The sequence below is a fragment of the Hylobates moloch genome, unplaced genomic scaffold (assembly GCF_009828535.3).
Source record: "Hylobates moloch isolate HMO894 unplaced genomic scaffold, HMol_V3 SCAFFOLD_13, whole genome shotgun sequence".
NCBI classification, from domain to species: Eukaryota; Metazoa; Chordata; class Mammalia; order Primates; family Hylobatidae; genus Hylobates; species Hylobates moloch.
Window position 1 is genome coordinate 56823235 of NW_026652288.1, and position 24209 is coordinate 56847443.

The 24209-nt window shown below is 36.9% G+C and overlaps 1 protein-coding gene and 1 non-coding gene across 24 annotated transcripts in view; both read left to right on the forward strand.

The window, feature by feature from the left end:
* Positions 1–24209, forward strand: part of PPHLN1 (periphilin 1) — a 213014-nt gene that overhangs the window by 159689 nt on the left and 29116 nt on the right. For all 23 annotated transcript variants that reach the window (XM_058426506.1, XM_058426508.1, XM_058426507.1 and 20 more), the window contains 2 exons: positions 28–147; positions 5566–5706. In XM_058426506.1, coding sequence (XP_058282489.1) covers positions 28–147; positions 5566–5706 — 261 coding nt within the window. The remainder of the gene's footprint in view (positions 1–27; positions 148–5565; positions 5707–24209) is intronic.
* LOC116481419 (U6 spliceosomal RNA) lies at positions 5257–5358 on the forward strand. The gene has a single exon (XR_004251572.1). It is a non-coding gene; the product is annotated as a U6 spliceosomal RNA (small nuclear RNA).

Sequence of the window (24209 nt, forward strand, 5' to 3'; positions counted from 1 at the left end):
ACAGAAATGTTCTTCTATTTTTATTAGGTGTTAGACAAACCCAGTAGGCTAACTGAAAAGGAACTTGCTGAGGCTGCAAGCAAGTGGGCTGCTGAAAAGCTAGAGAAATCAGATGAAAGTAACTTGCCTGAAATTTCTGAGTATGAGGTAAGGCATAATGTCTCCTTTATGTTTCACATCTGAAAGTTTTGTCTGGATTTTAAATTATGGGCGAAAAATATTTGGTTTATTCCCGTACTTCAAAATATATCCTCATGGATTACAGGTATTAAAATTACCACACAGAATGACAGTCTGAATATGAATGACTCTGAATTCAGTAATCACGCTTTGTCTGCATGTTTCCAGTAGTTTTGGGGTGTAAGAATAGTATAAATATGGAGTATAAGAAAAATGCGTTACTTATATACTTCTTTTAATGGGCTTTGCTGTTAAAAGTATCTTAGGAAATCATGCTAAGCCTCTCGTTATAAACCAGTGAATTCAGAACAGAAATCTAATTTGACCTTGGATTGTGGACCATATTTATATTGCTTGTTATACTTCATGCAGATTATCTCATAAATATCCCAAGTAATAAAATTATTCATTGTCTGGGCAACCTGAGACCTTGATGAGTCTTGAATACCGAAAGATGGGAACATTTTTGGGACCATAGAAAAAGGTTTATGACATGTTTGTATTAACATGTTTTGAAATGAACTGAAAAATTTCTGTATAAACTGTAACATGTCTAAAAGGGAAATATAGAAATTTTATGGGCACAATTAAGCTTTTAGATTCAGGATTTGGTACTATAGGAATTCTTTGACATGACAGGTAGAGAATATAAAAATCTGTCCCGTGACAAATTATTTTTATTTGAAGGAGCATTCTGGCTTTTTGATTTATTTTTGGAATGACTTTTATAGAATGTTCTTTGATAAAAGGGATCAAGCATTGATATTGTATATAAAAATAATACTTAACTAATCTTTATACAGTGAAAAGATCCTTTCCAAAGTAACCATGTACACTGCTCATAAAAAGTACAAACCCTGTCAGAACTTACGCAAATAGAGCCTTTCTTTTTAAAAATGCTGATCTGTCTTTTAGATATCAATTGTTCTTAAGTGGGTCAAAGTTTCCTCCTTATTGTGGCTATAATAATAGATATTTATGCATATTCTCCAGTAAATGTATCAAAAACACCAAGCTGTTCCTTCTTGGTACTTTTCCAGCACTATTTTAAAGCGTGAACAATACATTTCAGTAATATATTTAATTGGATTATTTTGGTTCTTTTCTCTAATAATTTAGAATAATGTTTCTATATTAATCATTGACAATTATGCTTCAAAATTGCTGCTTTGGAATATTGGTAGTTTGTTTTATAGAACCAAAAACTTCCAAAAAGAATAATTTCTTTACTTAACACTTTGTCTTCAATTAGCAAGGCTTTATTAATGTATGAACATTAATAGTATATTTATCATCCCTTCTCCCATCATTTTTTATCTCAGGTTTTTATAAAAGCTCACTACTGTTCTCAAATTTAAATATTCTACTTGAGTTCTCTCATTTCTTGAATGCATCTTGACACTGAATAATCCATGAGTGACTTTGGATCTAGAAAGACTTTTTAAACATCTTTTTTTTCCTCTAAAATTTGCTCAGAATTTGCTAGATTTCAAATTAATGAAAAGTAAATAACCCTAAAAAAATCTGTAAGTTGAGTCATAGGTCAGACATGTTCTTTTGTTGGATCAAAGGCAAGATATGTGAGAGTAGCACTGATAACCATAATATGTTTATTTGTGTATATCATTAATGTTGAACAGCAGCATCAATTTCATCCCATTCTCTAAACTATTTTTCTACTTAGATTGATACTTTTTCATACTGGAAATAAAGCATTTGGGAAATTTTTGAGATAATTTTTGTAAACTTAGTCCCATATCATATTAATATTTTTCTCTTATTAATACTTTTGCTTATTAATATTTTTGCTAATTTGTTCTCAGGCTATTGTTAAATAGTTACTCATTTCAGTGGTCCATGCTTTTTGAGAAATATAATTTTGGCCTTGGTCCTGCAAACTGATATCTAATTTGACAGAATAGCCTAGAAAGAGGAAAGACCTTTGATGCCAAGCAAGAGTTTGGCAAAGTACCGTGTGTGTGTGTGTGTGTGTGCGCGTGCGCTCATGTGCGTGTCTGTTTAATTGTGGCAATATTTTATTTTATATGAGCGTTTTAAGTAATGGTTCATGTACTTCAGAAACATTGTGTAAATTTCATTATTATGAGCTGAGATAGATAGAATCCTTAAGTTTCCACCTTATCTTCACTTGCTGCCATCATTATAGTTCTAAGCAATTTGTTTGGGAAAACGTAGTTTATAGAAAGTCCAGTGAAATTGAAGGTAAATTCAATTATTTACTTAAATATTCAGGCATGTTGTGGTTCCTGCCACTTTTCAGTTTTATACTTTCATCTTTTTGGCTCTACTACAGCATTTCCCAATGTATTTGACAGCATATCTGAAAGGTCTTAATGGTCTGAGGAAGAAAAAAAAAAGATTCTAGTAGCCAGGTTATTTGGGAGCTGCTAAGTTTAAAAGCGTTAGGTGGCTGGGCGCGGTGGCTCACGCTTGTAATCCCAGCACTTTGGGAGGCCGAGGCGGGCGGATCACGAGGTCAGGAGATCGAGACCACGGTGAAACCCCGTCTCTACTAAAAACACAAAAAATTAGCCGGGCGCGGTGGCGGGCGCCTGTAGTCCCAGCTACTCGGAGAGGCTGAGGCAGGAGAATGGCGTGAACCCAGGAGGCAGAGCTTGCAGTGAGCCGAGATTGCGCCACTGCACTCCAGCCTGGGCGACAGAGTGAGACTCCGTCTCAAAAAAAAAAAAAAGCGTTAGGTTTGTTTTGATATTTCAGCACTTTTTAGAGATTTTAATGTGTTACTAATATGTTCATCTGTATTCAATAAGAGGATAATGAAAGAGTTTGCATAATTTACCAGACTTTTGACTATGTAATTTTTTTCACAGCATGTATTTCAGGATTAGTGTTTTAAGGCACACTTAAAAAAATACTGTACTAGTTTTCTTATGGTTTATTTAAATTCACTAAATATGCATTGTATATCTACCTGTGTCAGGCATTGCTTTTGAGGTACCATCCTAGCCATCAAGAAGGTTGCAGTCAAGTTTTGTAGAGATATAATTTGCTGTCCTTAAACAAATAGCTGTGAGAGTTTTCTTCTGGTTGTCAGAATGAAAAGAAAATTATTTGAAGGATATTAGAATGTCCTGGTAGATGAGACCTAGGCAGGAAGATTGTTTGAGGCCAGGAGTTGGAGACCAGCCTGGGCAATGTACTGAGGTCTTGTCACTACAAAAAAAAAAAAAAAAAAAAGCTGAGTGTGGTGGCCCGTTAGTCCTAGCTACTCAGGAGCTAAGGTGGGAGGATCACTTGAGCCCAGGAATTGAAGTTTGCAGTGAGCTGTGATCACACCATGGCCCTCCAGGCTGGGTGACAGAGCAAGACCCTGTCTCAAAAAAAAAAAAAAGAAAGGGGGACGGGGGCGCAGGTACACTGGCTCACACCTGCAAAAATAGTGGGACTGTCTGTACAAAAAAAAAAAATCCACAAAAAATTAGCTGGGCCTGGTGGCATGTGCCTGTAGTTCTAGCTGTTCAGGAGGCTGAGGTGAGAGGATCTTGCTTCTGGATGATTGAGGCTGCAATGAGCTGTGACTGCATCACTGCACTCCAGCCTGGGTGGCAGAGCAAGACCTTGTCTCAAAAAAAAAAAAAGGTCTCAATAGAACAGGTCACTTCCTGCTATAGAGGAAAAATTTAAAATTTATGACTTATGTTGTTTTCACATATAGGATGTTATTTTTGGCTTCAATGTCTGTGCTTTTTCCGTCCCTGGTCTAGAATGACCATCTCCCATGGCTGTCTTTCAAATTTATACTCATTCATTGGAATCACTAGTGTTGGAGATAATACAACTCAAGATCTTGATTCCACTTTTCTACCTACTGTAAAATTTTATGCCACTTTATATTTCATTGATGACCTTAATTTTTTTGCCTAGCGATATATGTTGAATGTATCTCAAACACTTGCTTTGTTTTCCCTGCAGTACCTTGGACATACATATCTAATTGAAATAAATTTAATTACTAATGAGCTCTTTTAAATTAACTGTCAGTTTTTTTTCCCTTTTTCACTTGCTTTTTGTTTCTGAAAGCTCCTATCTTCTCTGATGTACTTTCTTTGCTCACCAGTTTACATATTGTCTATGTCTTAGTTTTGTGTTGCAGTAACAGAACACCGGGGACTGGGCAATTTACAAAGAATGTTGCTAGTGGAATTCTTTTCTTAAATGATTTTTATGCTTTTGGTATAAGTCCCTTAACATATGTAACTCAAACTTGTAAAAAAACTAGGGTTGTTTGTTTTTTGAGACGATGTCTTGCTCTGTCGCCAGGCTGGAGTGCAGTGGCGCTGGCGTGATTTTGGCTCACTGCAACCTCTGCCTCCCGGGTTCAAGTGATTCTCTTGCTGGGATTACAGGCACCCACCACCATGCCCAGCTAATTTTTGTATTTTTAGTAGAGGCAGGTTTTCACCATGTTGGCCAGTATGGTCTTGATCTCTTGACCTCGTGATCTGCCTGCCTCGGGGGTTTTTTTTTTTTTTTTTGGTAGATCATACATGTATGTGTCAGAAATTCAAATGGCACCAAAGTATTTACAATGTGGCTCTTCTTTGCTACTTCTTCTAAGTTGTTACTATTGTAACAACTCCTTTGATAATTTTTTTCTGTAGTGTCCTTCCAGAGATAGTCTATGCATATATGTATTCCAATATTTAATCCCCCACCTGACTGTTTTAGACATAATTCACAGTATACTTATTCGTTTTTCAATTGGTCTAAAACTGAAGTGATCATTATTGATTTGTGGGGTTTTCTTTTTAATGATTTCAGTAAATTGTTAGACTACAGGAGCAAGGTGATTTAACTTCTAAAAATACAGCCTTTTCTCATATTCCCTTTAAGTATATTTCTTTATGTGTGTACAACACCTCTCACTTCCATTTGGACTTTTTCTTCTCAGTTTTTCGTAAACTGATCACTTAAGGAATAGTCATGGGACAAGAATTTTTTCTCTGTATCTTAATATAATGTGAAATAATATTTTGGAATCGAATAGGCCTAGAGGCTTTGTCTTACCTAAAATTTAAAAAGTAACAGTCTCACTTGCTTTGGCAGCACATACACTAAAAATTGGAATGAAACAGAAGATTAGCATGGCCCCTGCGCAAGGATGGCACGCAAATTCATGAAGTGTTCCATATTAAAAAAAAAAAAAAAAGTAGCAGTCATTTCCTCTTTAATCCATTTCACATATGCTCATTATGCATAGTGAAACGGTGAGAGTTTTCTTTTTCTTAAAACATGTTAAACCTAGCACTTAATATAATTTGCCAGTTAGTGCCTATACACAACCATCTGAAATGCTCTATGTTTTTAAAGAAAATAATTAAAGATTTCTAATTCCTTTTCAAGGCGGGATCCACAGCACCATTGTTTACTGACCAGCCAGAGGAACCTGAGTCAAACACAACACATGGGATAGAATTATTTGAAGATAGTCAGCTAACCACTCGCTCTAAAGCAATAGCATCAAAAACCAAGGAGATTGAACAGGTGAGAATCTAATTGTCTTCATGTACATAATTTTTGTTTGTGTTGCTTTGCACATGTAAACATTTATTGAATAAATATGCTTCATTTCTTTTTCTACCTGTAACTCTAAAACTACAACTTAAAAAATTATAAAAATTGTTTGAGTTGACCTCACAGTCACTTCAATCAGTATGGTCCCCCACCTGGATTATTTATTTTTAAATAAAAAACAAACTTCTTTTTTACAGACTATTAATATTCTAGTTAGTATGAAGCAATTAAAAATTATTAAAGTTACTAGGGATGGGATGGAAGAAATGTTCAATGTAGCAAAATGTTAGCAAATGTTATTTTTGAATATTGGGATTAAGGTGTTTCTTATGTTTTTCATTATACTTTAAGGTAGTTTCCAAATATTAAAGGAAAAATAAAGGATACTATTTAAGTCTAGTTTTTTAGTGAAGTCATTCTGAAAAGCAAGACTTTGTTTTTAATGTGCAACTATTATAGGGTTATTATCATTTTATGAGGATTAAATGAAGTAAATGCGAAAGGGTTTTATAAAATGTAACATTTTGTACAGGTGCTTATTGATGTTGTTACTCTCTAGTGCGTTGAATAAATGTAATTACATTGATAATATTCTAAAAACTATTGGAAATTAAGAACAAAGTGAAAACTTTTCTCTAGGTGCTGTCCAATTTCCACATCAATTAAATCCGTTTCCTTTCGTTGGATGGGGATGGTCTCAAATCCTAGATGTGACTGTGTAGCTTATGTTAATGTCACACTAATGTGAAAAGATAAGAACCAGAGGCCGGGTGCAGTCGCTCATGCCTGTAATCCTAGCACTTTGGGAGGCTGAGGCGGGTGGATCACGAGGTCAGGAGATCAAGACCATCTTGGCTAACACGGTAAAACCCCGTCTCTACTAAAAATACAAAGAAATTAGCCAGGCGTGGTGGGGGGCACCTGTAGTCCCAGCTATTCGGGAGGCTGAGGCAGGAGAATGGCGTGAACCCGGCAGGCGGAGCTCGCAGTGAGCCGAGATCGCGCCACTGCACTACAGCCTGGGCGACAGAGCGAGACTCTGTCCCCCCCCCAAAAAAAAAAAAGAACCAGAATAGGAAATTTGTCATGCAAACCATTAGAGTTTCAAAATGAAGGTGGTCAGCAGTATCAGATGCCTAGAGGAATATGAGGAAAATGGAGACTGAGAACATTCTGTTTAATTTGGTGATTGAGAGGCAGTTGGTACCTTTCAAGATACCAATTAAATAACAGCATAAGTAAAAGGTTTGCTCAGTATATCTATCTTTAACACAAAGATGAATATCATTATTTTATATAAAATTACTGTTGTTTTTTTTTCTTGACATATGTTTTTATTTCCTTTTCTCCCGTTACCATTATGGATGCTCTGTGAAAACGAGGGCTTTGTTTTGTCTTGTTTTATTTACTGCTACATCTGCCATCACCGAGAACAGTATGTATAGTAGGCTTACAAGAAATACTTGTTGCATGGATGACAGGTGGAGTCATAAACCTGCAAGTGACCTTTGAGTAGTCCCTAAGTACTGTATAGAATCTCACAGCCTGTTGCTCAGGCTGATCTCAAGCTCTTGGCCGCAAGTGATCCTCCTATCTCAGCCTCCCAAAGTGCTGTAATTATAGGTGTGAGCCACTGTGCTAAGATGCAGTTCTTAAAAGGAGAGGTTCTCTTAAGAATGTAACTGGTAGAAAAACTTGACTGAAATAACAGGGGAGAGCGAGACCCTGTCTCTCTCTCTCTCTCTCTCTCTTTCTCTGTCACACACACACACACACACACACACACACACACACACACACGTGCGCACAAGTGGCTATACTCTGTATGCTGTTCAGTATTCTTAGAGATTATTCCATAGCCCATTATTAATAGATATTTACATCTGTTGTGAACCATGTTTTCAAATACAGTCCCTGATTTCTCCGTATTTTTTAAAAGATATGCATGTATATTTTTAATAAGTAAAGCATTACATTTAAAATGAACAATTCTGGGAGGTTTTTGGTTTAATACTGTGGATGTCACATGCCAGGTTTGAGAGTAATCGGAATGTGAGTTTGCAGAGAATCTTAATTTCTTGCTTGTACCAGTCACTGTCAACCTTTCTTAAAAATTGTGTTTGTAAATACAATTAATAAAGCCTAAACCAAAACAATTGCAGGGATGTGCCTGAAAATATTTTTTAAATATATTATACTCTTCAAATTACAAAAACTTGCCATGTGTAGAAGGACAAGTCTATCTCTCTTTATTTTTATTTGGTAGATAATAAATGGAAAAAGATCAAGTACCATGAATTCATTTTTAAACCTCTTTGGCTCTTTCAGAACACTCTCCTAATATAATGCTGTTTTATGAAAATGTTTATTTTTCTACCTATAAGCGGGGGTCCCCAACCCCTGGGCTTGTGGACCGCTACCGGTCTGGGGCCTGTTAGGAACCGGGCATCACAGCAGGAGGTGAGTGGCCATGGGGAGGGGGGAGGGAGGGCGGGGGAGTGAGCATTACCTCCTGAGCTCTACTGCTTGTCAGATCAGTGGTGGCATTAGATTGTCACAGAAGCGCAGACCCTATTGTAAACTGCAGACGCGAGGGATCTAGGTTGTGTGCCCTCTCACTCCTTCCGTGGAAAAATTGTCTTCCTTAAAACTGGTCCCTGTTGCCAAAAAGGTTGGTGTCTGCTGCCTATAAGTATGCTATCTTTTGAAAAAAGGGCTGATTATATATTCATCAGGTAATTTATAGTTAAAATATAGATAGGAATCATTTTAGATATAGAGAGGGTACCATTTTGAGGTATTTTTTGTTGTTGTTTGTTTATTTGTTTGTTTTTTGAGACAGAGTCTCACTCTGTCGCCCATGCTGGAGTGCAGTGGCACAATTACAGCTCACTGCAGCCTCCACCCCCCAGGCTCAACCAATCCTCCCACCTCAGCCTCCTGAGTAGCTGGGACTACAAGTGTGTGCCACCACTCCCAGCTAATTTTTTTTTGTATTTTTTGTAGAGATGGGATTTCACCTTGTTACCCATGTTGGTCTCCAAATTCTGGGCTCCAGAAATCTACCCACCTATTACAGGTGTAAGCCACCGCACCCAGCCCATTCTGAAGTTCTTAAACATAAAGAAATAATCAGGGACACTTGGGGAAAGGGATTGATTATTTTGGTGTTCTTTTCTTTCTTTTAACTTCAAAACACTTATCCTGAATATTTTTTGTTTCTGTAAAGACAGTTTTTATTATAGTCATAGCTATGCCAGCCTTGTTATGTGAAATTTTACTTCTTAGCCGTTTAGGAACCCCTTTCCTTATTAAAATTAGCTAAGAAAAATTGAGTTAATTCAGACTTTATTTTGTTGATTGTTTAGTTATTAGCTTTATTAAGAGTCTTTTGTAAGTCTAAATCTACTTAATATATTTTTTATTTTGAATTCCGTACTATCACCATTTGTGCTACCATATGGGCTACTTTACTAGCTTTTCTTCACTTTTCCCTCCAAATAAAAGGATTGGGCTGAATAATCTTAGGTCCCTTCCTGATCTAAATCATACTGAAAATTAAAAGTTAAATATTACTTTTTCTGTACACAGTTGTGTGTAGTAATTTCATATTTAACTATAAAATTTTAAGTCGCTTGTTTTTTTTTTTTTAAAAAAAACTTCTTGAGGACACAGGGCTCTTACATTAAAATAGGTTTTTAAATAACCTTCGAATATACCACTGTTACGTGTCAGTCAGTAATTAGTATTTGTTGAGCTAATGAATTGTGCAGAGCAGGTTTTCTTCCATAAATAGGGTGTTACATTTAAGTGTAAGTGTTGTAGCTGTGGCCCTCTTCTCTTCTTACAGTGTCTCATTTCAGCTACTACTCATTGCCTGATGATTCCCAGCACTCACTAGCTCTTGCTCTTTCTCATATATAATCTTTTTTGTTTTACATTTAAAGAGGCTAGAAGTAAAGATTAGTCAAATGTACAGTCTTGAAAATGTTAACTAGAGTTGTGGACATGGAAAATAATCAGCTTTTAGCATATGATGGATTCCAATGAAATTGTTTTCAAAGTAGTAGTAGCTGTATCTATTGTTGTAGGTTCAAGATCTAAGCATTTCATAGTAACCTTACATAATAGAAACATTCTTTGTTTTTCCTTTTTATCAGAGCAAGTAACCAATGTTCTTAAAAGTGCAGCTCTCACCACTATCTTGTCTAGACATCAAGTCTACTCTACTGTATTTAACAATCCATTATTACCAACCACTTGTTCAGATTTTACATATATACAGTTAGTAAAATATACTCACATAAGATTTACCTCTGAAAGTCTGGATTCCCAAAACAACTTGAAGAGAAATGATTTATTTTGACCAAATTTCAAAGAGTTTGAAAGTTACAGATTACCAGATTCTGGTCATGCTGTTACTGTAGAAGCTTGTTAAAGTGAAAGTATAAAGTTTTTATTTTAAGAGAATCTAAAAGCTATCTCTATAAGATAATTTGTATCATACTTAAAAGCAATCATCTCTTAAAGGTAATTTAGTTATTTTATACCTGATATCTCTTTAGGAAGTTTGATGAATCTGTTAAGATGTTATATTTACATCAAATATAAAATATAGACAGTACAGATACCAAGTCTTATAAGAACCATGCTTAAAATGATATGAGTACCTTAAGGGGTGAGGCCAACCTTATCCTTGGGGATGTTACCACTGAAACAAAAAATACCCAGTTATAAAGCAGTTCCAGTAAAGGTATTCCCCATGGCATAAACCCAAGTATAAGCTTCATTTTCTCACCTCTTCTCCTCATCCACTCTCTACCAGTGTTAGGTAAGGATTTTACCTAGTGGTTCCAACTTACTGTCCCATGCTACTCAATTTTGTTTTCTTAAGTCAACAATTTTTTTTAGTCTCTAAGTATTTCATGGTAAGGACATTTATAAATGGCATGGTGTAATGAACACTTGGTGCTTCCACTTAGTGTTTTCACATCTTAGAGACCTTCCCCCCCTTTTTTTTTGTTTTCTTTTTTTTGAAACGAGGTCTCACTACATTCTCTAATTGTAAGTTCTCTCGCAGAATTGACAACCTATTATATGTGAAAGCCCTTTATGTATGAAAATCACCATACAGGTGGTTAATGGTAGTGTTAAGTAATACTTTCTGCCTGTTTCTTTGCAGCTTTGCAATATTGATTACTTTCAAATTATTTCTTAAGAATATTTTAGGCCGGGCACAGTGGCTCACGCCTGTAATCCCAGCACTCTGGGGGGCCCAGGCGGGTGGATCACTTGAGGCCAGGAGTTCGAGACCAGGCTGGCCAACATAGTGAAACTCCATCTCTACTAAAAATACAAAAATTAGCCCAACATGGTGGTGGGTGCCTATAATCCCAGCTACTCAGGAGGCTGAGGCTAGATAATCACTTGAACCTGGGAGGCGGAGGTTGCAGTGAGCTGAGAGCGCGCCATTGCACTCCAGCCTGGGCAACAAGAGCAAAACTCCGTCTCAACAACAACAACAACAACAACAACAAAAAGAATATTTTATAGAAGTTTGTGATATAGGTTTACCTCTGAAAGGTGATTTTCTGGTCAGCGTCAAGGTTTGGGCTATTTGCCTCTTCACTTCTTTTGGTTTGTTGTTTTTTTCCTTTTCCCCACCTCCTTCCTAATTTGTTCAAAATGAAATGTAAAAATACTGTTAAAAAATATTTGTTTTGCAGCCAGGCGCGGTGGTTCACACCTGTAATCCCAGCACTTTGGGAGGCCGAGGCAGGCGGATCACAAGGTCAGGAGTTCGAGACCAGCCTCACCAACATGGTGAAACCCTGTCTCTACTAAAAATACAAAATTAGCCGGGCATGGTGGCCCATGCCTGTAATCCCAGCTACTCAGGAGGCTGAGGCAGGAGAATCGCTTGAACCCAGGAGGCGGAGGTTGAGTGAGCCAAGATCGTGCCATTGCACTCTAGCCTGGGTGATAGAGTGAGACTCCATCTAAAAAAATAAAAATAAAATAAATTTTTTTTGCTTATTTTGGGGGACTTTGTGATTTTGCTTTCACATTTTTCATTTGGCTTGCTCTTTTTATCTCAGTGTTCCTTATCTGTTTTGCTTGATATAAGACATAGCATAAAAGGATTAATGTTTCCTCCTTCTTAGAATTCTCTACCGGACGTCCCTCTCTTTTCCTGAAGCATAAGTTGTTCTCATACTTTCCCCTTCATCTGTCATCTCTCATTTTTAAGATGTGATCTGTCTTGAAACATCTGCTGTCCTCTCTTAACTATTGTTTAATTCAGATATTGTGCCAGAAGAGAACAAACATGTATGTTTTATATGCACTTGAGTGCTGACTACAATTACAATGTGAGTTAATTGATATTCTCAGTCCATTTATGAGAAACATTTTAAAAGCTGCACTAAGAAAGTCTCATGTTTTACTTAAAGGTAACTTGAAAGTAAACACTAGAAGTGAATTGATGATTGTCTAATGTCTGGTTTATTGGGAGCTAATTATGTTATCTTTCGTTGTTTTTCTTTCCTTACGCTTCCTCTTTCTTTTTGCATTTTTTATTTTTTGGGGTTTTAAAAAGAAAACCATTATAGGAAATCAGACAATGCAATATATGTCATTTCTGTTTTGAATACTTATTTACATGAATTAGCTGAGGGAATATTTGTAGGGGTTTTTCGGTCTGTCTGAAAGCCAGATCTTAAGATTTTTAATCCCTCAGTTATTTGAACTTGGGGGAAAAGTGAGCAGTTCAGCATAATTTAATTTTCCAGTTGGCTGAAGTTAGCCATGCTAAACTCTGCTATGTTTGTTATTATGTTTTGCTTTTTTAAAAAATCACTTTTAGTGATGTATGCAATACAGAAAGAAGAGTGTTCAGAACCTAGTTGTTAATCTGAGTGATTTTTTCCACGAAGCAAATACTTGTAAGAACTACCATTCAAGGCAAGAAATAGAATATTACCAGCACCCAAGAATCCCTTCATCTCCCCTCCTAACTTTTACCCCCTTCAAGGTAACTACTAAATTGATTCTTGACATTATAGTTTAGTCTGTTTTTTTTTTTGAGACAGAGTCTTGCTCTGTCACCCAGGCTGGAGTGCAGTGGCGCGATCTTGGCTTACTGCAAACTCCGCCTTCTGGGTTCATGCCATTCTCCTGCCTCAGCCTCCCGGGTAGCTGGGACTACAGGCATCCGCCACCATGCCCAGCTAATTTTTTGTATTTTTAGTAGAGACAGGGTTTCCCCTGTTAGCCAGGATGGTCTCGATCTCCTGACCTCGTGATCCGCCTGCCTCAGCCTCCCAAAGTGCTGGGATTACAGGCGTGAGCCACCGTGCCCGGCCTCTGTTTTTGAACTTTATACAAATAGAATCACATGGAATATAGTATTTGTGTCTAGCGTCTTTTGTTCAAAATTATGTTTATAAGATTCGTTGATGTTGTTACATGTTATATATCTCCTTAGGGTTTTAATTTGCATTTCCCTGATTAGTGATGCTGAGGACCTTTTCCTATGGTTATTGGCACATGAATATCCTTTTTTGTAAAATGCCTATTGAAATTCTTGTCCATTTTTCTAATTAGTTATCTTTTTCTTAAGTTGATTAGTAGAAGTTCTTTATGTATTCTGAGTACAAGTTGGTTATATGTGTTGTAGATATTTTTCCCATTTTGTGGCATTCTTTTGATATCTTTGGAGGAATAAAAGTTCTTAATTTTATTGTAATCTCTACTTTTCAATCTTTTCTATTATTGTTATTTGTCTTACTATTTAAAATTTCTAGAAGCTTTCTTATTTTGTATTTTACATTGAGTTATAGTCATCTGAAAATGATTTTATGTATAGTTTGTATCAAATATAGCAGGGATCAAAATTGTTTTCCACTTGGACATCAATTTGACCCCAAACCATTTGTTGGAAAGATCATATGTTTCTCCCTACTCTGCATTGACCCCTGAGTTATAAGACATCCATGTAGGTCTGTATGAATCTGTTTCTGGACTCCATTCCATTGGTCTGTTGATCCTGCAACAATACTACCCCATCTTCATTATTATAGCTTTCATAAGTCTTGATATATGTAGAGCTAGTCTTCCTACCTTGTTTTTCTTTTTTAAGAGTGTGTCTGTACTTGGAGCTTTGAATTTTGTAGAAATTTTAGAGTCAGTTTTTCAAACTCTCAGAGACAATAAACAAAGCCTGTTGAGATCCTGGCTCAGGATATCTCAAGAAGTTGTAGTTCAGCTGGCAGCCAGGGCTACAGGGCTACAGACGTGACTGGAGCTGGTAGATTCACTTCCATGCTCATTCACATGCTGTTGGCAGAAGATTTTGGTTCCTTTCCTTGCCATATGGACCTCTCCACAACACTTGCTTATGACATGGCCTCCACTAGAGCTAGTGACCTAAGAGTAAAAGAGTGACACCTTAATGCTTTCATTGGTTTCGTCTCCAAGTCACATACCATCACTTCTGCCTTGTTCTGTCCATTAAAAGTGAGTCACTAAGCCCAGCCCAAAATCAACTGGAAGGAATTACACAAGGAGGTAAATGTAGTCATTCCTCAGTATCTGTGGGGGATTGGTTTCAGGACACCTCAGAGATACCAAAATCCACAGATGCTCAAATCCTGTATGTAAAATGGCCTTGTATTTGCATATAACCTACACACATCCTCCAGTATACTTTAAATCATCTCTAGATTACTTATAATACGTAATGTAATGTAATGCTATGTAAATAATTGTTTGTAAATAATTGCTATGTAAATAATTATACTGTGTTGTTTAGGGAATAATGACGAGGAAAAAATTCAGTACATGTTCAGTACAGATGCACCCATACCCATTCATTTTTCTCCCCCAAATATTTTTGATCTGTGGTTTGGCAGTCCATGGATGTGAAACCCATAGATACTCAGAGCCAACTGTACCAGAAGGTAGGGATCACCGGGGGCTATTTGGGGAGTTAGCCATCATATCCTCCCATGATCAGTGTTATTGAAGTTAGCAGGTTTATTATTCTTTTCAAATAACTAACTTTTGATTTTATTTATCTCTTTCTTCTTTAGTATTCTTTATTAATAATTTTCTATTTTTTGGGGGGCTTAACTTGCTATTTAAAAAGAAATTCCTGAGCTAGATGCTTACTGATCTGCAGCTTTTCTTTTAACATATAAATTCTGACTCTTGGCCAGGTGTGGTGGCTCATGCCTGTAATCCCAGCACTTTGGAAGGCTGAGGGAGGAGGTGGATCACTTGAGGTCAGGAGTTTGAGACCAACCTGACCAATGTGGCAAAACCCTGTCTGTACTAAAAAAATACAAAAATTAGCCAAGTGTGGTGGCTTTTTTTTTTTTAACATTACTTTTAATGGCAAAAACCACAATTACTTTTGCACCAGCCCAGTAGATTCTAGTGCATCCACACTACGGAATTTTATACAGGCGGTAGAAGGATTAACAGAGAATTACCAAAGTACATAATGGTGTATTACTTTAGTAGTTAGGTAAGTAGCATAGGAACTTTGGTGTTAGGGGATCTGGCTTGAATCTCAGTTCAACTGCTTAATATATGTCTTTGGGAAAGTCACTTAACTCTTCTGAGCCTTGCTTTGCTCATCATTGTAATGGGATTGGTGACATTACCCACTTCATAGTAATGTTAGAATGAAGTGAGTATGTATGTTGCCTAAGACATCGTCAGTAATCAAAATGTCTGCTATTATTGTTTTGTGGATTAGCCTGGGATCTTGAAATAAGGCCCAAATTTCAATTAAGTAACTGATAAGTCACACTGAGAAAAAACTATTCCTTTGGTAATTCCTTGTATTGTAAATTACAGTTGTTCTCCCACTTAACTGGGTTCTGAGACACCCAATGATTTTCTGAAACCTCAGATAATACTGAACCCAATATTTTTCCTATACATACATATTTAAGATGAAGTTTAATTTATAAATTAGGCACAGTAAGAGATTAACAACAATAAGTAAAATAAAATAGAAGTATTAAAATAATGTAAAACTTGTGTGAATGTGGTCTACCTTCTCTTTCTCTCAAAATATCTTATTGTACTATAATCACCTATTTTTGGACCATGGTTGACCTTGGATTACTGGAACTATGGAAAGCGAAACTGCTGACTGGGGGTGAGGGGACTACTGTATAGTCTTTGTGAGTGTATTAAAATTTACTTCATTAAAACCAAAAAAAATTGACAACTGTCACTTTTATGTAGTGATTCTTTCTTAGTAGAAGTCAAAGAAAAGGGCAGTGCAGATACTGGAGAACTAAAATGTGCAGGTTGGTGATAATATGCTGTTATATTGTCATCTCCATAATTTACCTATGATGGTAGTGATTGTATTGAAGATAATGAGACCTGATTTTTATACAGATGTCTTTTAAAGGTTCACGTGCTTGGGAAACAGTCTTTAAAATATATAACAGCAGTATTACTTAGGGATAGGGATTTTATCTTTCATTTATTATTTTAATCATGCAATCCCCTCGTTAGAGTGGTAAGGAATGTTTTCTTTCATGGCACCTTTGAAATAATCATTTATGGTATGTAAATTCCTTGCCAGCAAATATAGTGTACTTTCCTCCCATTGAAAACTGCTTTAAGGTTTTTTTTTTTTCCTGAACGTTGTCCTGAACGTATCCACTCCATTGTCTTTTGCTGTTAAAGAGACTGTATTGAATTGTTGCTTATTTCTATCTTTAAGATAATTGAAGATTATTTATCTATTATGTGTCTGTTTTCATTAGTTTCACTGTCTTCTATTGGGAGTCTCAATTATAATTCTTTTTTTTTTTTTTTTTTTGAGACGGAGTCTCGCTCTGTCGCCCAGGCTGGAGTGCAGTGGCGCAATCTCGGCTCACTGCAAGCTCCGCGTCCCGGGTTCACGCCATTCTCCTGCCTCAGCCTCTCCGAGTAGCTGGGACTACAGGCGCCCGCCACCACGCCCGGCTAATTTTTTTTGTATTTTTAGTAGAGACGGGGTTTCACCGTGGTCTCGATCTCCTGACCTTGTGATCCGCCCGCCTCGGCCTCCCAAAGTGCTGGGATTACAAGCGTGAGCCACCGCGCCCGGCTCAATTATAATTCTTGCCTCAGAGTTCTGACAGTTTTATATTGTTCTCCAGAAGTTTCAGATCATATGAAGTCCTAATAATAATAAACATTTTTTAAATCTAGAGGGTTTAAATAGTACTCATTGTAAATCTCTAATTATCTGCTTTAGAAATTCTTTGTAGCTTTGGAAAAGCTTAAAGAAACACTTAGGATTCTGTCAGTAGAGGCTTTCTTACATACAAATATGTTTTCATTCCATGTTTTTTTTTGCAGTACATTCTCTATTGTGATTGTTAAAACTATAAGGGCCCCATGTAAAGCAAAAGAGTAAATAATGTTAAATTGACTTTTTACTTGAATCTGGCATTAAGGGAGGGTAGTTTGAAGCATGTCTAATTTTTTAAACTTTGTTTTATTTATACTAAAAATATATTCTTATTCACTGAATTCATCAGTTGCATGGTCAACTGTGCACAGCCAGAAGTTTAATATCTTTTCTTCCTACCAATAGCTAGCATGTGTTCAGATATGATACTGCCTACCTTATTAACAGGCTGAAAAGAAAATTACCTAGTTAATCATCTTTGCATCATTTGGAGTTCCTTGCCTATTGTAGGCTTGCTGTAAATGTTTGTTTAACAGTTATGAATGGTACTGGAAAGGGTGCTTCAGTCTCATGTAGTTTGGCTCTGTCATTTGCTAATTCCAGCTAATGAAGATAAATATTACAGTGAGTCTTTAAGAACCTTTGCATTTAAGCAGTTAGAAAGTAAAAGAGGCCGGGCGCGGTGGCTCACGCTTGTAATCCCAGCACTTTGGGAGGCCGAGGCGGGCGGATCACGAGGTCAGGAGATCGAGACCATGGTGAAACCCCGTCTCTACTAAAAAATACAAAAAATTAGCCGGGCGCGGTGGCGGGCGCCTGTAGTCCCAGCTACTCGGAGAGGCTGAGGCAGGAGAATGGCGTGAACCCGGGAGGCGGAGCTTGCAGTGAGCCGAGATTGCGCCACTGCACTCCAGCCTGGGTGACAGAGCAAGACTCCGTCTCAAAAAAAAAGAAAGTAAAAGAAGCAGCAAAACTTTCATTCATTTGGATGCAAAAACACAGCCAGCCAGGCTGTAATGGTTTTCAAAACACACAAGATTGAGAGGATTTCTCATAAAGTTAGTACATATGACTAAAATATTTATTGAGATTTATGTAAATTATGTATTCTCATTAGATCTTTACAACAACCTGAATTGGGAAAGGAAGAAATTATTTTTATTTTAAAATGTATTTACTTTTGATATGCAGTTTCACCATAATGTATCTAGGTATGGATTGTTTTTGAATTTTATTCTGTTTAAAGGTGATTTATGTTAAATTATGCCTTCTCTATCTGAGAATTTATATTTTTTGTTAGAGCTGGAAAATTATAGTGTTATCTCTTTGAATATTTAATATCCTCTATTTTCTCTTATTTTTATGTCCTCCAGTTGAAATTAGGTCGATTTTTTTTATCCTTTCATTTTCCTTACACTTTTTTGTTGCTTTCATATCTTGTTAAAGACTATCTCTAAGTCTTTAATTGTATTTAATTTGCCATGTAATTGATCCATTGAGAATATAATATATATATTTATTTCAATAGCTTTTAGAGTACAAGTGGCTTTTAGTTATTTGGATGAATTATATAGCCACACTTGTGGCTGACTGCCACAGTTACTACTTGAGATGGTCACACAGCAGTTACTACTGTTACTGCTTGAGACCGTCATTATAGCAGTCACTACTGTTACTGCCTGAGACCATCATTACGAGACTGAACGAAGGGACGAATGTAGAAATGATAACAAAAAACAAAAGAAACTGTTTTAAGGAAAGGCAACATGGGGAGAAGAAGTCTGAGATTTTATTGCATCCACCACCAAGCAGTGTATATTGTACTCAATAAATAGGTTTTTTAGGTTGGGCATGGTGGCTCATGCCTGTAATCCCAGCACTTTGGGAGGCCGAGGCGGGTGGATCACCTGAGGTCAGGAGTTCAAGACCAGCCTGGCCAACATGGTGAAACCCTGTCTCTACTAAAAAGACAAAAATTAGCTGGGCGTGGTGGTGCATGCCTGTAGTCTCAGCCACTCGGGAGGCTGAGGCACGAGAATCGCTTGAACCCCGGAGGTGGAGGTTGCAGTGCGTGGAGATCGTGCGCTTGTACTCCAGCCTGGGGGATAGAGTGAGACTCAGTCTCAAAGGCCAGGCACGGTGTCTCACCTGTAACCACATTTTGGGGCCGAGGTGGGGATCATGAGGCAAGATTCGACCACCTGGCCACACGCCACTGCACTCCAGCCTGGGCGACAGAGCGAGACTCTGTCTCAAAAAAAAAAAAAAAAAAAAAGTAGTTTTTTATCCCTCACTCACTCCACCCTCCTGCTTGTGAGTGTCCATAGTCCATTATACCACTCTGTCTGCCTTTGCATACTCAATAGCTTAGCTCTCACTTGTGAGAACATAGGGTATTTGGTTTCAGTTTCCTGAGTTACTTCACTTAGAGTATTGGCTTCCAGCTCTATCAGAATTGCTCCAAAAGATATTATTTCATTTTTTTTTAACAGCTGAGTAGTATTCCATGGTGTATATATACCATATTTTTTCATTGGTTGATGGACACTTAGGTTGGTTCCATATCTTTGCAGTTGAGAATTGTGCTACAATAAACGTGTACATGCAGGTGTCTTTTTAATTTTTTTTCCTTCTGTATAAACACATGTCTTTTTGATATAATGCCTTTTCCTTTGGATAGATATACAGTAGTGGGATTGCTGGATTGGATGGTAGATCTACTTTTAATTCTTTAAATCTCCATACAGTTTTCCATAGAGGTTGTAGTAATTTACATTCCCACCAGCTGAGTAAAAGTATTCCCTTTTCACTGCATCCACACCAACATTATTGTTTTTTGACTTTTTAATAATCGTCCTCCTGGCTAGGGTATCTCATTGTTGTTTTAATTTGCATTTCTCTGATGATTAGTTATGTTGAACATTTTTTCATGTTTGTTGGTCGTTTGTGTATCTTCTTTTGAGAATTGTCTATTCATGTCATTTGCCCACCTTTTGAGGAGATGATTATTATTTTTTCTTGCTGATTTGAGTTCCTCTTAGACTCTAGATACTAGTCCTTTGTCAGATGCATAGTTTGCAAATATTTTCTCCTATTCTGTGAGTTGTTTCCTCTGCTGATTATTTCTTTTGCTGTACAGAAGCTTTTTCATTTAATTAGGTCCTATTTATTTTTGTTTCGGTTGCATTTGCTTCTGGGGTCTTAGTCATAAATTATTTGCCTAGGCCAATGTCCAGAAGAGTTTTTCCCAGGTTATCTTCTAGAATTTTTATGGTTTCAGATCTTAAAGTCTTTGTTCCATCGTGAGTTGTTGATTTTTGTATAAAGGTGAGAGATAGAGATCCAGTTTCATTCTTCTATATGTGGCTATCCAGTTTTTCCAGCACCATTTATTACATAGGGTGTCCTTTCCTGAATTTATGTTTTTGTATGCTTTGTTGAAGATCAGTTAATTGTAAGTATTTGGCTTTATTTCTGGGTTCTCTATTCTGTTCCATTGGTCTGTGTGCCTTATTTTATACCAGTACCATGCTGTTTCGATAACTATACGTGTGTGTGTGTGTGTGTGTGTGTGTGTGTGTGTGTGTGTGTGTGTATTCTTTTGAGATGCAGTGTCACTCTCTTGCCCAGGCTGGAATGCAGTGGCACCATCTCGGCTCACTGCAACCTCCACCTCCTGGGTTTAAGTGATTCTCCTGTCTCAGCCACCCGAGTAGCTGGGATTACAGGCAGCTGCCACCACACCCAGCTACTTTTTGTATTTTTAATAGAGACAAGGTTTCAGCCATGTTGTCCAGGCTGGCCTCAAACTCCTGACCACAAGTGATCCGCCCACCTCAGCCTCCCAAAGTGCAGGGATTACAGGTGTGAGCCACTGCGCCCAGCCGATAACTATAGTTTTGTAATATAATTTGAAGCCAGGTAACGTGATGCCTCCAGATTTGTTTTTGGCTTAGGATTGCTTTGGCTATTTGGGCTCTTTTTTGGTTCCATATGAATTTTAGGATTGTTTTTTCTAATTCTGTGAAAAATGATGTTGGTGTTTTATTTTATTATTGTTATTATTTTATTTATTTATTTTTTGAGACAATGTTTCGCTCTTGTTGCTCAGGCTGGAGTGCAATGGCAGCATCTCGGCTCACTGCAACCTCCGCCTCCCTGGTTCAAGGGATTCTCCTGCCTGTCTCCCGAGTAGCTGGGATTACAGGCACCTGCCACCATGCCCAGCTTATTTTTTTTTCTATTTAAATTTTAATGGCATAGAAATATATATATTTATTATAAACAAATTAGTTATGTTTATACGTAGTTAATAAATATTCTCGGGTATTTGTGGGCCAAGACTGTTGTGGCATTCTTTATCAATAAAGGCCAAAAAGCTCTGGAGAAATAATAAATATGCTAATTTATAAGAGGTATTATTATACTATTTCTTTCTTTTTTCCCCATGGTGTAGCCCTTTACAATCTGATACTTGAAATAAATATTATTTTCTAACTTAAATTAAGCTTAAGCATTAGGAGATATACCTAATGCTAAATGATGAGTTAATGGGTGCAGCAAAACAACATGGCACATGGATACACATGTAACAAACCTGCACATTGTGCACATGTACCCCAAAACCTAAAGTCTAATAATAAAAAAAAAAAGAAATCAGTCCTGAGACTGAGAAAGAAAACAAAACAAAAAAGAATTAGAAGGTGGTAATTATTTTTAGGAATAAACACCCACTAGGTTATTGGTGTCATTTTCCTTAAAAAGATACAGGATTACAAACTCTCATCCATTCCTGAAGTAGAATTGCTACTTAGAGAACATGTGTTACAGTACTGTCTGTTGAAAAGTTTAGCAATTATGTATCATGACATAATAATCAGCATACTTTTGGTCTATAATAAAATACTCCTCTGAAAATCTGTCCCTAGGTATTGATACACTTTTCAAGAGCGTGTTCTATGTTGTATTAGTTTTCGCTGACACAGATACTTGCTTTTCGGTTTATCTTAGAGTATATATTTAGATGCTCTGCAGATGAACTGATGTGTTCTAGACAGGAAGTTGTATGTAGGAGATATAGGAATGGGCTGAAGTATCTTTTATATTTGCCTTTGTATCTAGGGAAGTTGGAAATAGGCAAGAATGGAGAGAAATTTTGTATGGCAGTACACAGAATTTTGCAAGTTTATTGTGAGCCCTGCAACAATCCGATGCATTTTAGTTACTGGTAAGTTTGTTGAATTAGGTTTGAAAACGTACCTCTTCGAAGATGGCCATGTATTTACTATTACGTCCACCATGTCAATTATACCTTATTGTAAAGATTTTTTTTTCTTTTTTGCAAAGATGTGGTATTGCTATTGCATTGGGTTTTAGGTATAAATTGAAACTACTTTTGTTAGTGAATGCATTTGACATTTCAATTGGTGTCCTAGTTAATATTGAAGTGAAATTAATACTTTATGGATAGCAGAGTCCTGTGTTAAGATTTTGAAATAATAATATTAATATTTCTGTTTTTGTAATAGAACTCCACAGTGTTTAGACGTCTGAGTTAACTCATTAGATATTTGACAATGAGTAGTTATTCTGACATAAAAGAATGAGAAAATATGTGTCATCCTTGCGATTGTATATGGTTCTATATAGCAGGGCGATTTACTGTAAGAAATACTTTCTTGCCTCTTTTCATGGATCATAGGGACCATTGTGAGGCATTTCTAGTCTTTCTTTTTTGCAGTGCTCATGTCTAGGAATCCATTTTCCCTCACTCACTAACTTTGGTGTATGTAAGAATTCTATGAACAGATTAGGAAATTGTGTAATCTCTATGCATAGTTTTCTTTATTCTTTTTAAATATCTAGGTAGATGTGTTATGTGTAATATAGTACCTAGCAATTATTCGTGAAGTGGCCTTGACCATTCACTTCATTTAAAATGGACCAGTTTGCTTAATAGCTGTGCTTCTTTTTTTTTTTTTTGTATCATTATACCTTAGGTTTTAGGGTACATGTGCACAATGTGCAGGTTTGTCACATATGTATCCATGTGCCATGTCGTTTCGCTGCACCCATCAACTCATCATTTAGCATTAGGTATATCTCCTAATGCTGTCCCTCCCCCCTCCGCCCCGGCTTATTTTTGTATTTTTAGTAGAGACGGAGTTTCACCACATTGGCCAGGCTGGTCCAGTACTCTGACCTCAGGTGATCCACCAGCCTCGGCCTCCCAAAGTGCTGGGATTACAGGCGTGAGCCACCGCACCTGGCAGTGTTGGTATTTTAATAGGAATTGCATTGAATCTGTAGATTGCTTTTGGCAGTATGGTCCTTTTTGTGATACTGATTCTTCCAATCCATGAGCATGGGATGTGTTTCTTTTTCAGCAGCTTCTTGTAATTCTCCTTGTAGAAATCTTTCATCACTCTGGTTAATGATATTCCTAGGTATTTTATTTTATTTTAATTTTTGCAGCTATTGTAAAAGGGATTGAGTTCTTGATTTGATTCTTAGCTTGGTCGTCGTTGGTGTATAGCAGTGCTACTGATTCATGTACACTGATTTTGTAACCTGAGACTTTACTGAATTCGTTTCTCAAATCTGGGAGTCTTTTGGAGGAGTCTTCAACATTTTCTAGGTACATAGTCATCGTTGACAAACAGCAATAGTTTGACTTACTCTTTTTCAATTTGAATGCCCTTTATTTCTTTCTCTTGCCTGATTGTTCTGGCTAGGCCTACTCCATTGAATTCTTAACGTTAGTTATATTCTTCATTTCTAGAAGTTCAATTTGGTTTTCTTTGCAAATTTGGCTAGAATTAGATTATTTATTGCTCATGTTATTCTCTCTTATGTATTTAAATGTTTTATAATCTGTAACTGCTAATTTTAATATTAAGGTGTCAGGGTTTTAATTCAGCTGTTGTCTCTGCTGACTCTTACTCATGGTAGCAGGTTCCCTTGCATGTATTATATTTTGCGGTTGTGAGCTTATATCCAGAATTTTAAGTATGTGTGAACATAGACCTATGCTTACAAATACTCAAGGGCAACTGCATGTCTTTACTTAAGACCACAGGCCAAAACCTGTCATTTTTATTTTTATTTTTATTTATTTTTATTTTTTGAGACGTAGTCTTGCTCTGTCGCCCAGGCTGGAGTGCAGTGGCGTGATCTCAGCTCACTGAAACCTCCGCCTCCCGGGTTCAAGCAATTCTTCTCCCTCAGCCTCCTATCTGGGATTACAGGTGCATGCCACCACACCCAG